This window comes from Uloborus diversus, chromosome 8, assembly GCF_026930045.1.
Source record: "Uloborus diversus isolate 005 chromosome 8, Udiv.v.3.1, whole genome shotgun sequence".
Taxonomy (NCBI): Eukaryota; Metazoa; Arthropoda; class Arachnida; order Araneae; family Uloboridae; genus Uloborus; species Uloborus diversus.
The window spans coordinates 57,505,924-57,521,330 of NC_072738.1; the positions used below are offsets into that span (position 1 = coordinate 57,505,924).

The following is a 15,407-nucleotide window of genomic DNA, read 5'->3' on the forward strand; positions in this document are numbered from 1 at the left end:
CATAGCAGAGAGCCTTTTTCCTTTTTTGTGTGTAGTATTTAATTAAATGAAGCAAGCGCACGGTTTTTTAGTGATCTTTGTTTTTGTTAGTTCATATTTTGGAAATTCTTTAAATATTTATATGCTTAAATTCGTGCTTTCGTTTCTAAATGAATATTCGTTGGTTCTTTATACTTATTGCTATTTTACTTTTATGGGTAAGGAAGAAGCTCAATTTTTAATCACATCAAAGCGGTATGGTTCGAGTTCTTTCACTTAAAACAGAAAACGAAAGAAAGTAGCGATTGTTTCTTACAATTATTACTGACCCAGGCAACGCCGGGTATTTTTGCTAGTATATATATATATATATATATATATATATATATATATATATATACACACACACACAGATTCATTCCCTAAAAGTTAACAAAAATTAGATACATCAAAAAAGAATTTTAAAAATGAAAATAAAAGCTACAGTATAAAGCTAGTTCCAGTTTATTTATTTCCTATTTTTTTAGGGGGTGGAAGTGTTTTGAAGAGGAGCTGAAATATTTTTAGCTACCAGCATGAAGAAATTATAGAAAATGATAAAACTTTCTAATAAATTTTCTAATTTCAATTCTGTTAAACTTTTCAGATTGACTGCCCAAACAAGGGCAAAATTGGAGTCTCTGGGGGCTGCAACAGGCTTATAAAATTTCTATAACGATGGGATCCAAAACAGATATAATACATCAACTGGGTTAATGTTGGGAGGGGGTGGGGGATTTTGAAAAAGTGGATTTAACAAAGTACATGTTTTTATACTAAAGTACATCGGATATATAAAAAAAGTATACCTGTCTATTTTTCCTTTCAAAATGGTATATAACTACAGTCGTATTTTGTTAGAATTTCATTATTGGAAATAAGTAAAAACAAGTAGTTTGATTTCCTACTTTAATAATGTTATTACCAAAAAAATCCTCATATATATAATAGCGAATGATCAAGTAACGCTGATGTCATCAACAATGAAACTTGCAGAACGATAATTTGATAATATTTGACATGCAGGGAAATGCTTTATTTTGACAAAGCTGAACTGGATCCTATAACTTAACTATTTCAATGGTAAGACTCATTTTAGGAGAATGAAGAAACGTACCTAAAAAGGGTCAACAATGAACGCTATCAACTGGATTTTAGGGTTAATCCACTGGAGTTAGGGTTAAAATTTCAAGTATCAAAATATCACCAAACAGGCAATTACTTCGTTCAAATCTAGAAGCAATTTTCAACCGTCATACCTTGACGGGTGATTTTCTAGTCTATATATAAATTAAAATAATTACTCTAAAAAATTTATCTTCGGATATTTCTTCAAAGTATTCTTTTACACTTGATGCAGAACGGTTTTGCTTTATTCTACGCTCCGGAGAAGCAGCAGGTCTGCCACCCACTTGCACTCCTGAAATACAAATGGATATTATTCATTTATGCAATTGAAGTTACAAAAATAAAAAAATAAATAAATAAAGCACATTGTGAAGCAATAGCAATCAAGTAGAATATTATCAGTGAACAAAAATGTCTCTTAGATGAAAATGTGTGTTTCTTGCATATTTTTGGATGAAAATAAGGAAAAAAGTTTTTTTGTTTTCCACACACCATTTTCCAGAAAATTTATTTTGCAATGTTTTTTTTTTTTTTTTGAAAAATTATCAATGGCCACCAAACAGTGATCTCCAAGAAAAAACTTCTTTCTTCCATCATCGGGATTAAACTGCGTTTAATGAAAATGTTTAGAAAAGTTCTGGATAGACAGGGAAAGATTTTCTTGCATCTCAGGAACTAATTTGAAAATTTAAGTGAGGCAAAGATAAAAAAGGGTCTTTTATCAGCTCACAAATTGAAAGAGTCTTTCATGATGAAAAAATAAATAAATAACTGTAGCCTTAGAACAAACATAAAAATCTTAAAGTGCATTGCATTAATCATTCTATTTTCAATTTTTTTGGGAAACTTAACAAAAATTATTACATGAACTAGTTTTGTAATATTAAATCATAAAAGTTTAACCTTGAACCTTTTTACAAAGCAATTGAAATTTCTTAAGGGGATACCAAACGAGAGAAATTACGGGACATCGCAACCGCAATAAGGAACCGTCAACGCAATCTGGAACTGGTTTTTTGGAAGGGAAGTTGCCTACAAGGTTGCTGCCGGTTGCTCGATTTGTTCACAACGGGGGCTACCATTTTTTAGTTTACATCCATGTGCTTGCGCTTGTTCATCGCTTTTTGTCAATTCCGCATTTGGTTGTCACACTGCGTCGCTTTAATTTGACACTTATGGATGAAATAGTAATCAAATACTTAATGCAGCTCTTGCAGCTTTAATTGTATGTGGGTTTGTGAAAAGATGGCAAAAAAAAAAAGGGAAATGATCAAGGTAATGATTCCAGAGCTAGAGCATCAATTATTATTTCATGCAGTCTCCAAAGCTCCTCCTGTTAAATTCATCTTTGAGTTTTAACATTAATTTGTAGAACTTATGGTGAAAATTTCAGAAAAACAGAAAACTTTTATTACTATTAATTGAATGTTTGATTTAAAGTGATACTCTTGTTACATTTAAAGAAGACATACAGAATATATGACTTCTCTAGGCTTATTTTTTCCCATAACTACTAAATTAAATCTTAATTTTAGATAGGAATTATTAGTCACATATTGAAAGGTAAGAAGAAATTTTAATTCTAACAAATTATACCTAAATTCATAGCTAAAAACAAACATGACTAATAAAAAAAAAGCCAGCAAACTCTGATCAATAGGCCTTTCATAGTTATTTTTTTAAACTTCGAGTTCATAAATATATTGGAGATGTGCTAATACTTTAACCTACACAAATATAACGCCACTAGATACATATTGCACACAGGAAAATCTGTGGCCGAGTTTATTAAAATAGTTCCAGACATTTAAAAATAAAATGACGCTTTAAAAAATGTAATGAAACGATGAAGCGCAAAAAAGCCAGTATTATTTAATGTACAATTTTCAAACTTTTTAAAAACATTCTATTAGTCGATTAATAAAATCATTAAAATTTCAATTAAATATGCTACGCGTAAATAACTGGGATTGCAGACTGAACTTTTATAATTTGAGCTACAATTAAATATTTTGCTCTGTGAATGGCATTTCATCATTTGTGACGTCACACGACAGAAATGTAAACAATGAAAGCACAACGATTTAAAAAATTTTTTAAAAAATATTAAACAAAAACAAATTATTTAAAAAATAGTCAGATCCATTTGTTTTTAAACATGCTCTTTCAAAAAAAAAAATACGTTTAAAATTTTGCAAACGACCCTATTGTAACATTTGTGCAAAACAATTTTCAAAATTAAGAAATGCATAAAATTCGCACTTATGTTAACTAACATCAATTTAAATTCAAAATCAGATGCAAAACCAAAGGTTAAATGTCGCTCATCCATTTTTTAAAGTGTAACTGAAAATTTTTGAAAGATAAAATAAATAGAACAATAAAAATTAATTCCCACATTTCTGTCGCCACGATTGCAAAAGCATTTTCCAGTGACGCTGCCTGACGTCACGAAATCCCAGCACCCAGATTGATTCCTTCGTAACTTGCCCAGAATTAAAGGCAATTTTTTTCTAGCGGAGGAAAAAATTTGCCCCTATACGAGCAACTGCGAATTTCCATAGCACACGAGAATTTTGGAGCGATCGTTTTTAGAAGCGAGTAGAAAAACCAGTTCCAGATAGCGTTACGGTTGCTATTGCGGTTGCGATGTCCTGTAATTTTTCTCGTGTGATATCCCCTTTAGTATTTAAAGAAAATGATCAAGTTTTTACTTTTATTCGATAAAAATTTCAGAAAATAATATAATTTAAGGTTCTCTTTTTAAAATCACAACTTTAACATCAAACAATATTATTGTTAACACAAAGACAAAGAACTACCAGTTCTGCTGAAATATAAGACAGAAAAGGCAAAACATTTCATAACTACTTGATTTGAAAGACAATTAAGAAAACTGAGGACTAATCCTTATAAATGTTTTACGCAAAGAAAAGAAAAATTAGTTAATAACAAGTTTGGAGTTAAAAAAATATATATATTTTCCAAAGAAGATACATTTTCCATTTTTTTTTTAATTAGAATTTCTCAGGCTATTTAGTGCAACAAATAAATAAGAAGTACAACCAATAAATAAGTAATTTTTCATAATTTAATCCTCAAATTTCAAAACTACATATAATCCAGAGAACCCTTGCCACAGTTTTCTAGAAAAGCATACAGTTAAAACTCTAAAATATTTTGCACATACATGTTTAGGGATTATAAGGAACCCTTTTCTCAGAGTAAAACAATTTGAGTGACTGAGCAGAGAGTAGCAGTCACCAGAGATGTTCCCATCAATTTTTTTGAGGGTATACTCCCAGTAATCAGTTATGCACAATATGTATATGGGATCATATACATAATATGTCATAATATGAAACTTTTTGAAGCTTGAGGGTATATGCTACATGTCTAAAAAAATGTTTGAGAGTATACGGCATTATATGGAGTATACCCTATGGGATCACCACTGGCAGTCACAATGAAACCAAATGTTCTATTGTGATTGCAAAGCACAGAGCTTAGCACTGTTCCAACACATATGTATGAAACATGTCTTTTGTTGTTAGACATTGGTTCTATTATTTTACTTTGTAACATATTAAAACAAATTTAATTGGTTCTAATCAAAATTAGAATTTAATTATTACTTTAATTGGTTCTAATTTTTTAACATACAAAGGTAAAAATTTACTTTGTATTCCTAAGTATCTTATTAAAGAAATAGGAAAAAAAAACATACATAAAAGAAAATTGATTAGGAAGTTCTTTAAAACCCAGTTTTATGATCCTACTTCTAAATAAAATTTTGAAAATAAAAAATCCCCATTGCTTCAAGACTGTAAAATACATAGAAATATGATTGAAGTAAGGATTTAAGTCTATTTTTTAAGCTAAAATAATCAGTAGTGTTAAAATAATAAAATTAAAAAATCCTATTTGAAAAAAAAAAAAAAAAAAGCTCTGTGAAAAGACTATAAATGCATCAATGCAGATTTTGTTCTTAATACTGTACAAAATATTCATGGTACAATGAAACTAACCAGGTGTTGGCAACTTTGTTTTCTGTACAACCAATTCAGGGATCCTCCACTTTTGATAGTCTTCATCCCATGCACTTTCACTTTTGATTTTTTCAATATTAGAATAATTGCAATCCCTCCTGATACACGGTTGAATTTTGTCAATGATTTGCGTTAGTAGTTTAATTTGTTGATCTTGTTTTCGAATTGTCTCTAAATAATCGGTTCTTTCAGTTTCAAACTCACTCTGCAAATCTCTCACTTCTTGGTCTAATGCATGAATCTGAAATCAGAAATTCCATCATTAGTAAAAAAATTTTAAAACTGATCAAATTAATTACAGGACTACTCTACTTAAAACATTTTTAAATGGGTAAAAACCTATAGCACACCATTTAAAGGGCAGTTTACCTATAGCTTACTTTATCAGAATTATGCAGTTAAAGGAAAATTCCCATATAAAAGTACTGTATCATAGACAGTTTCACATCAAAAGAAACCTACAAAACCAAAATTGGTTTGGTTTTGTGGGTTTCTTTTGAATTGAAAATGTCTATAAACAGGGAAATAGAGGCAATCGGTTGGTTTAAAATCACAATAGAAAATAATCCTAAGATGTTTTAAGTTTGGTTACAAGCGTTGAAATTAAAAGATTTTCTTTTTTTGAAGCATAATTTTCCAACTTTTTCCTTCCCAATCTTGTTTCTGAAACTTCATTTCACAAGTTAAAAAAAAAGTGTGTGTGTGTGTGTTACAACTTATTAATAGTTGTAAATCATAGATTAACAACATTAAATACATAGATATGTAATACATGACATTTTGAACCTTACTTTTTGGTCAAAATATTGATAAAGGATTTTTCACTCCTCAAAACAAGTTTAATATATTACACAGAATTTTAGACTTTTAAAATTTTTAAGTTTAAAGACGAATGCTCTTGAATTTTATACACAATTAGATGCAGTTTTTTAAGAAATTAAATAAAAGTTGAAAACTATGCAAAAAAAACTTGTGAATATAATACATTAAACTTCTTTTTTTAAAGTATAATTATGTTTATCATGATATACATAAATAACACAACATTCTAAAAATACTTTTGAAAAAAAAAAAAAGCAATAGTGCTTTATTACTTACATAAATAATTTAAAAAAATAAGTTACTTGAGATCTTTAAAACTATCAACTGGTCAAAGAAGTGAAAGAAGCTTAAGAAGAGACGAAGAAGCTCTTTTCAGAAAAGTGAAGAAAGGGAAGCATTTTTTTTTTGAGGGGGGGGGGGGGTGATAAAAAATTAAACATGTTTAAGATAAAAAATAAAAAATGTTTGAGTCAAATTTTTAATTATGAGATGAAAAAAATGTCATGTTAATTTTATTCTGTGAAAAAAAAAACAAAAAAAAAAGTTTTTAATACCTCTTTATTAAAAAAATATTGGGAAATAATATATATTTAAAAAAGGCTACCTGGCCTAAAGAAAAAACTCCAAGGCTTACAGTAAATCTTTTGATGGCACACAAAATATTCATCCCGTTAAAATTAACAGCAATCAGATGAGTCAAAATAAATATTCAAACCGTTAACATGATGAAATTTATCTACTTCTACACAATGATCCAATTTTGAAAGCGCGAAGTTTTTATGAATATCATAGTTATGCAGATCAATCTGTCAATAGAATGTTATGAATCACTATTATGATTCTCCTTGTCAACTTTTTCATTGAAAGTACAGTTATTCCCAATTATCTGCAGGTGGTTTACCAGCAGGGCAGATTATACCCGGCATTTCACAAAAACTTTTTTTATCATCCATGATTAATAGAATGCCGATAAATGTGGTCATTTTAAGATAAGTGCAACATAATTTTTAGGCTTTCCAGTTTCTTCCTTCCCCTCCTGTCCAATGGCATCTTTCAAGGTTACTGAAACCTGACAAGCCAGAACCTGTTTTTTGGTACTATACCTACTGCTTTAGATTTGCCATCGCCAAAAAGACAAATGGGGGTGTCTCAAAAAATGAGTTATGACCATTACAGTAATGTCCAAAGTCAATTTTATAATATGATTGATGGGCATATCTCTACAACAAATAGTAAAAAAAGCTACAGTCCCTCACACTGGTGGGGGTTCTCAAAGCGATACAGTAAGCAGGAAATCTTTAAATCGGTTTTCGGCAAAATGCTTAGAAGTGAGATACGCCCATTCGTCTTTTTAGGGATAATAACGACACACAAGCAAGGATTTTCAACATGCAAGCCTTATCCATTTTTTTCAAGTATTGCATACATTAGTATCATTTTCAACAAATCTTGTTTACCATCCCCTATATTTGCATGTGAGTGGATACCGTGCCACCTTATAATCGGGGGCGAGATAATCGAGGGTTTACTCGGAAGTTTATCAAGTAAATGAATAACACTAATGCTGAATTCTAAAAAGTATCCATTTGCATAAAGAAAACTAATAATTATAAAAGATTTAAATTCCTTTCATGAAGTTAACTGCTTCATAACAATTGAAAAAAATATATTGTCTTGGGACAATTTTCAGCTCTCTTTGAACTGGAATCAAGAAATATCAACTTTTTTTTCTGTCTTCTTTAATGACGGTAATCAGCAAAAATCCAATTATTTTTATATTTATGCAGATTCTGAAAATTATTTTTAAATCAATGTTTCCAAAACAGGTAAGAATAAAAAGGAATTTTATACATGTATGTTGAAAAAGTCTTATATTTATGATTTACTATATTTTCCAACATACATTCAACACTTCAGGAATAAGACAGATGGATTTATAGATATTTTATTACTATTGTTATCTTATTTTTATAATAACTAAAACAATTTCAAAATATTTTTTCTCAGTTTAAAAAAAATAAAAAATGCTAAATAAAATAATTTTATATTTGCATCTGGGCATCAAAATACAAAAGTTCCAAATCATTTCAATCACAAAAGTCTTTGTAGATTTACAGTGCTTTGAAAGCACCAAAATACAGCTTTAACAATATTGTATCATTAGAAACATAGAGCGAACAAATAAAACACAAGAACAAATCAAATCATTAAAGATAAAGAATACACAAAATTGTATTATAATTACAAGAGAAATTTTCCAGGCCAAATTTTTTACAGTAATATTTACTTTTTTCTTAGCTTTTTTGAGCAACTGCGTTTTTATCCTCAATTCCTCATGTATATCATCATACACTTTCAACATAGCTGTATCATCTTCATCAACTTTAGATAGAGCTTCTAAAAATTTAAATTAAATGGTCAATTCAAACTCATATGAATATTTAACAGTAAATGTTCCAAAAAGTAAAACTTTTTAAGACTATACAATGGGAAAAAAGGTAATAATAAGCTTATTTTAAACAAATTTCAAAATGTTGCTTACAAAATATAACAATAATTTTAAAATATAATAGTACTTAATTTTTTCAAGTAAGTAATTTGAAATTTCACTGCTTAAGACTTTTACAATTATCCCTCATTTATAAAAATCAAATATAATAAAACTTTTAAAATACACAAATCACAAAGAATACAACAACAGATCTGCTAACCTGAACATTAAAAAAAAACAGGTGATTAGGTCAAAAAGGGAGAAAAAGAGAGAGATTTTATATGATAGTTAGGCAAAAAAATGCTTTTACTAAGTATTTCAAGCTTAACACATAGATAAATTTAATATAATATCAGGTTTCAAAAATTCCTTGCAAGGGACATAATATAAACTGAATTAGCAATTATTCATTAAAAAAAAAAACAATTTATAGTGTCTGCGATAACAACTTGTACTATAGAATAAGTGATTCAGGTGGATATATGAATTTGAAACATATCCACCTGATCATGTTTCAATATTTGCTCAATTTTTCTCTTTCAGCTATCCAGTACTAAAAAAAACAAAAAACAAATTGTAATTTAAAAAACAACATAGGCTTTAAAAATTGCAAAGCTACCTACAGAAATTGAAAATACAAGAATTATGGGAGAATAATTGCAGGTAAATAACAGCAATATACTACTGTGGAAATATTAGCTGGTTAATTGAATTCATTGTAGATACTCGGAGGTTTAATGTTTCTTAAACTATTTTAATTCACTTAAAATAATGTTGAACAATTAATTTGAGAGCAAGGGCACTCTGAACATTTTTGGAGGGGAAGATGCTCAGTTGGCCAATTGAAATTCCAAATGTTAGCAAATGATAAAACACAAGCATGTACGAAACACATGAAACAAATCTCAGTTTATGGCTCACACCTAACAGGATACAAAAGGGGAAAAAAACTGAAACAATTACCTTATTAATAACAGCACACGAAAGTAAGATTTATTTAACTCTCATAATGAAGTCTAAACTCTTATCATTTGTTTGATTACATAAAATGTAAAGCATGCCTTTTATTTGATCAGTGAAGCATTAACGATTGTAAAATAGGCTACAAATATACTCATTCTTTTCTCCTTAATATGTTACGTTTTTTTTGCCTCAGTTCACAAATTATTCATCAACAATGCATTAAAGATAAAAATGTGCAGTTGTTTGGAGTGGCTGAAGTTGAAAAAAGAGCATTTGCTTGAAGAATATAGGATCTTATTTCTGCTGAAAAAAAAAGGGTTTTCATTTTCATTGCCCCCCTTTCCTTTTATCTTTCTTTCTCTTTTTTTTTTTTTGGCTGCAAAGCATTAAAATCTTTCCAACTATAAGTAAACTTTCACTGCAAGAAATCTATAACTAGGGCAAAAATAATTTGTTTAATTCTGGATATTCATCAATAAATCTTGCTTTTAGGAAATAAAATCTGATTCTTTTATTAAGGAAACATTTTGAAAAATATTAAAAATTATGATGAAATTATTAATGTTTTAACTGTATCAAGTTGTTGGATTACATAAGTCAAGGTAACTAAAAGAAAACATTTTGCTTTTCTGTTGTATAAAATAAAACACTGTAATACTATTCGAAAAATAAAATAAATTGCTGAATATTGTGTTAAAAGTATAGATTATTTCTGGATGCATTATAATTTTTCCGGGAATATATATATATAGAGTGTCCCAATAAAATGCATACCCTCTTTGAATGGTTATAACGCTAACAATTATTATGATGCAGAAAAGTTTCAAAGACTAATTACAATAAGAAGAAATGTAGGAACTAGCATTTTAACAACTATGCTGGAATTGACAGCCATTATGATCCAGGTATAGTTTTTAACATTGAATGCTATAATCCAAAACATCCTTGGCATTTCAATTGATACTAGGAATTTTTTCTGTGAGAGCATTTCAAGAACAATTTTTACAACACAAAACTAGCCACATTCAGTGATACATGAACACTACCACTCAGTCAATTCCAGCCGAGGACTGCAGTTTTGTGCTTATTAGCACTCATCAGCCCAGCTTAGGAAGTGGCTACCAGTTTGTTTGGCACTCTTGGCTTCCGTAAGAGGTTTTCCACCTCCAGCTCAGCCACTTCCTAAGCCGGGCTGATGAGTGCTAATAAAAACGAAACTGCAGTCCTCGGCTGGAACTGACTGAGCTGGCGGTGTAGTTCATGTAGGCCTTAGCCCTGATAAAGGATGGTAACTTACTGAACACATTCAGTGAGTTGAGAACAATCAGCAAGAGAATGTGCCCACTTACCAATTAAAATGGTCAGGACCTCTTTGGAATCTACCAGTCAGTATAATCAACAGTGCCTGGATCATAAATTCTGACAATTTGAACCCCTTATATCAATAAATATTTAGTTCATGACAATGAGTTTTCGCTACTAATTGAGATTCAGATATGACGGAAAGCATTGATTCAGAATGAAGAAAGGGATAGAGATTCTGAATCGGAAAGAAGCACATTTTCATTGTAAACAAAAAAATTTTACAGAAAATGTCACACATTTAAGATCATTCATTGTAAAACTAATTCAGTAAAATTAACATTCAAGGTAAGTAAAAAGAGCATTATAGAATCTTTCATAAACATAAGTCCTCTACAGATAATAACCTGCTATTGATTTAATTCTCTTTTCAGCAACCTTTTTCCTCTTGGCTCTTTTTTCCTTCAATTCTCGGTCATGAGCTTTCTCTCCTCCAACCATCTGTTCCTCAAGTTCTTGTAACCTAGTTGTAAAGAATTCAATTTAAGTAACCCTCAAAAATTAATCAAGTAATACAAGCCTACAAATTTACTAGAAGTTTGTCATCCCATGCAATACTTTTGTTGCCACTCTTTTGAACATGTAAGTGCCTTAAATGCTGCAAATGAACATAATTCAAACTTATAACACTGCACAGCAAAAAGCTCTCAAAATACTTCTGATACTAATATTGCTGATTTTTATTTAAAATGTGCCATTGAATCCAAATATGATCACCGTTTTCCCCCATCAACCACCATGTTTTAGGGATAGTACCACTGATCTTGCCGAAAGAAAAGGTGATTTTTAACCAATATACTTTAATTTTACATTATTTTTGCTTTAAGTACCAAATATCTCAAAAACCTGTGATCCTTTTGCAACTACAGCACCATAAACATGTCAATAAATACTAATAATTAAGATAATTTTACAAATATTTTGACTATTCATTAGCGTAACAGTCATATCTGGCCACATTATTTCAAAGCAGAAACATAAACAATAGTTGATACTTTGCATAAAATATACAATTCCTACAACACTTCACATACAATGAATATTAAAAATTTCAGAATGCAACCTGGATTTGTTGTGTAGCATTTAGCCCCTACTAAGACTAACAAAACTATTCCATGCATAATTTCAGCAAACAAATCAAAATAGTTTGGAAAAAATACTAAAACTGCTTTTGAAATAAGAAACTAAAATATTGGAAGGCAATAAGTCAAGCAAATTCAAACTAACATATAAAGGAAAGAAACTATAAATACAGTTTAACTGCTAAAAACTATGTTCTGATAGTAAGAACACATCAAAAACAGTTGCTTACCGATTTTTCCATTTACATCTGCATGCACTAAAATCAGAGAAGATTACCATTGAATCTTATTCATTTCTCACTAACATTTCTAATTATTATTAAAGAACAGCTAGATGCTTAGATTACGGTTGTTACTAAAAGAAACTTTTGTTATATGGTTGGCAGTATGATACTTTTTCTCCCTTTGAAAAAACAAGTGAGTAACACACTAATGTATATCGCACATCACTCACCATTAAAAAAAATCAAAAAGAGTTCTTAAAATAACAAAGAACAAAATAAGTAGTAGCAAATCCTGGCTTTGAAAAAATTTGATGCCATTAAAAAGCATGCAAAAGCTTACAAAAATGCAAAAGAGGGATTTTTAAGCAAAAATATAAAAAGTGAAATCATCAAAACTAAATCTGTCTGCTCAATAAACACATATAATCATCAATTCCACAAACAATAGGGGGAAGAGACTAATTAACCAAGCCTGAATTATACAATTAACACAGTTCATTAGAGTAAGGTACAAATTTGCAATATATATTGCAACCTAAAAACGACATATATTAGAAAACATATTTCGAAATTAATATGCCATGATTGCATATCACACACAAAGCAAGTGAATGTTAAATGATCAAAAACACAGAAGAGTATATTGCATAGAAGTGTCTGCAGAGCTTTTTCTAAAGTATAGAAGCTATCAGAAAATATTTCTTAAATGTTATCAACTAATTTGAAAGTTAGTCAGCTATTAAGTAATGGATTATGATTTAATAAAAATAATTCTTTTTTCTCACACTATTTTTACAAAACTTTTAAGATTTGAAGTCACTTTCAGAATTAGGCAGCAAATACTTCCTTGACTTGTTTAGCTATTTTTGATTAGCTTTTATACTTGATTAGCCATTCTCTCACAGTGCACAACATTCGTTTAAAACATTCTTGGTTCTCAATATTTTTGACATCTTGTATTCCATAAAACATCAGGTTTGCAAATACTAGATTTTTAGACAGTAATTAAAAAGCTTAATGAGTTTTGGAAAGTTTGCACTTAAGGCTGATAAGCAGCATTATTTCATGCTTGTATGAAATTTCTGTCATAAAAAGTTAGTAATATGCATATCTTCTACATATGTTTTGAGTTAATATACATTAAATTCATTGATGAATGCTTCCACAGCTTAAGAAACTTATGTTGCATAAAATATTAAGTGAATAAGTTTAATTCATTCCTTATAGAAATAGGGCTGGTAAAACAATCTCTGAAGAGAACTTTTGAATACAGCTTCGTTATTAAAAAGATTCAGAATAAAAAAGAAATGTCCATGTATCTTATAATGTATAAATTTGTGCTATAGTAATTAAAATAATAACACAATATGAAACTAAGATATTTACATTTGGGTTGAAGTAAACAACTTGAAGAATATACATATTTCACTTTTTAAAATTGTAATTTTTTATTACATTTCAGGATACCATAGGCACTTAATAAACATGAATTCTTACCACCATAGCTTTACAACCACCTATCATGATAATGTTGGAATTTTCTAATGAAAGAAGAATTTTTGAGTTGTTACTAGATTTAACTTTCCCATATAAAAAGCAAAGTTTACCTTTCTAAGGCTTGAGCTTGAATTTGCGCCATAACCTGAGGTGAGCTAGAATAAAAATAATAGGCACATTCAATTTAATTTTCATAAATGTAAAACAAACTCAATACAGTGGAGTCGGTTAATAGGACCACGGGGGGCTAGACCATTTTGGTCGTAATAACCGGCTGATCCGATTAAGTAACAGGACCTGTGTAGCTTGATCGAACATGCTATACACAAAATGTTTAAATGGCATTATGTTATTTGTGAGCCTATGTATGGCGAGAATACAGAGAACAAAAATTGCTGGTTACGAAATTTTTGACATTGAAAAATAAATTAAAATAAAGCAAAGAATCTTTTTTCACTCATTCAGCAACGCATTCAGACTGATACGGTTTTAGTTAATTTTTTCCAGTCAGTATCAATTAGATTCAATAACCATCAGCAACTAAAAATCTGAGGGTGAAAAATTAGTTCTAAAAAGTACTAATCATTTATTAAAAATTCCAATGAATTTCGACTAAAACTACAACAAAACTAAATTTTTTTAATGAAAAAATTTGCATCTTATTGAACGTTCCAACTGAACTAAAAAAATTTGAAATTTCATTGAATTTTTTTTACCTCTGCTGGAACAGTGCCACAATGCAATGGGGGGAGGGGGGAGTTTCGTTAACCACTTTTTTTCCTGCATATATTTTTGGATTTGATTAAAGGTTAAAAGAAACCAGGGCTGCAGAGTCGGAGGAAAAATTACCAGCTTCAACTCCGACTACAGTAATATTAGATCCTTTGACTTCGACTACTTTAGCCCAAAATCAACCCAACTCCGCAAGCACTAGCAGAATTGCGGATTTCGAGAGAAAAGGCCTGATTCCAACTCTGACCCTTGAAATTTTAAGTCTTCAACTCCTGACTCCTTTTCCTTAAAATAAGACTCCGACTCTGCTGCCCTGCAAGGAACCATTATTATTTTTTATTGCACTAACTATTAAGTTTGTTGACCCCCTTGAAACAGGCAATTTCTATTTTTTTCCCAATTTGTTTTCATGTTCCTTGGTCCGATTAAACAGGTTTTTGTTCCCAATAAGCTAAAAATATTAGGCTTATGCAATGGGCTTTGTTTCGGTTCTATAAGATTTGGTCGGAATAAGCGGTTGGTCTGATTAACCGGTGGTCTCATTAAGCGGATTCCACTATAATACAAAGTTATTTTAAAAAAAAAAAGCTAATTTAGAAAACAGAGATAACTTTTTTAGTATAGTGAAACTTTTGTAATGCATAAACATGCAAGTTAATTTAAAAAGGGATTACAAGGAATTTTTCAGTGTCAAATATGTCAGATTATAGTTGAAAAAAGCCAAAAAACTTTTTAACTCATTACTAAATCAAAAGCTCATTTTTCAAATGCAAAATATATGAAAAGTTTCAGGTAAAGTCAGCAAACTCTCATAATGTTCATTAATTAATTTATAATGTGCCTTCTAAATAGTATGGATTCACAAAGCAATGAACCCAGGCCTGGATCTGTACATTTTAGGCCACCTGCAAAAAATCGGCAGGGTGCCTAACTGTCTACTTGATTTCTATACCACTAAGGATCCTGGGCCCCTTTAGTGGTGTAGACCCTATCGCATTGCAGGGTCTGCGGGTACGTAGATCTGGGCCTGAAAGTGCCA

General features: G+C 29.9%; 1 protein-coding gene across 1 annotated transcript in view; it reads right to left on the bottom strand.

Moving 5' to 3' along the window:
• The window catches only part of LOC129228376 (kinesin-like protein KIF17), a 157,983-nt gene that overhangs the window by 10,207 nt on the left and 132,369 nt on the right, over positions 1 to 15,407 (bottom strand). The window contains exons 9-13 of the mRNA XM_054863053.1: positions 13,747 to 13,791; positions 11,181 to 11,296; positions 8,305 to 8,414; positions 5,175 to 5,436; positions 1,323 to 1,438 (exon numbers count right to left, since the gene is read on the bottom strand). Coding sequence (XP_054719028.1) covers positions 1,323 to 1,438; positions 5,175 to 5,436; positions 8,305 to 8,414; positions 11,181 to 11,296; positions 13,747 to 13,791 — 649 coding nt within the window. The remainder of the gene's footprint in view (positions 1 to 1,322; positions 1,439 to 5,174; positions 5,437 to 8,304; positions 8,415 to 11,180; positions 11,297 to 13,746; positions 13,792 to 15,407) is intronic.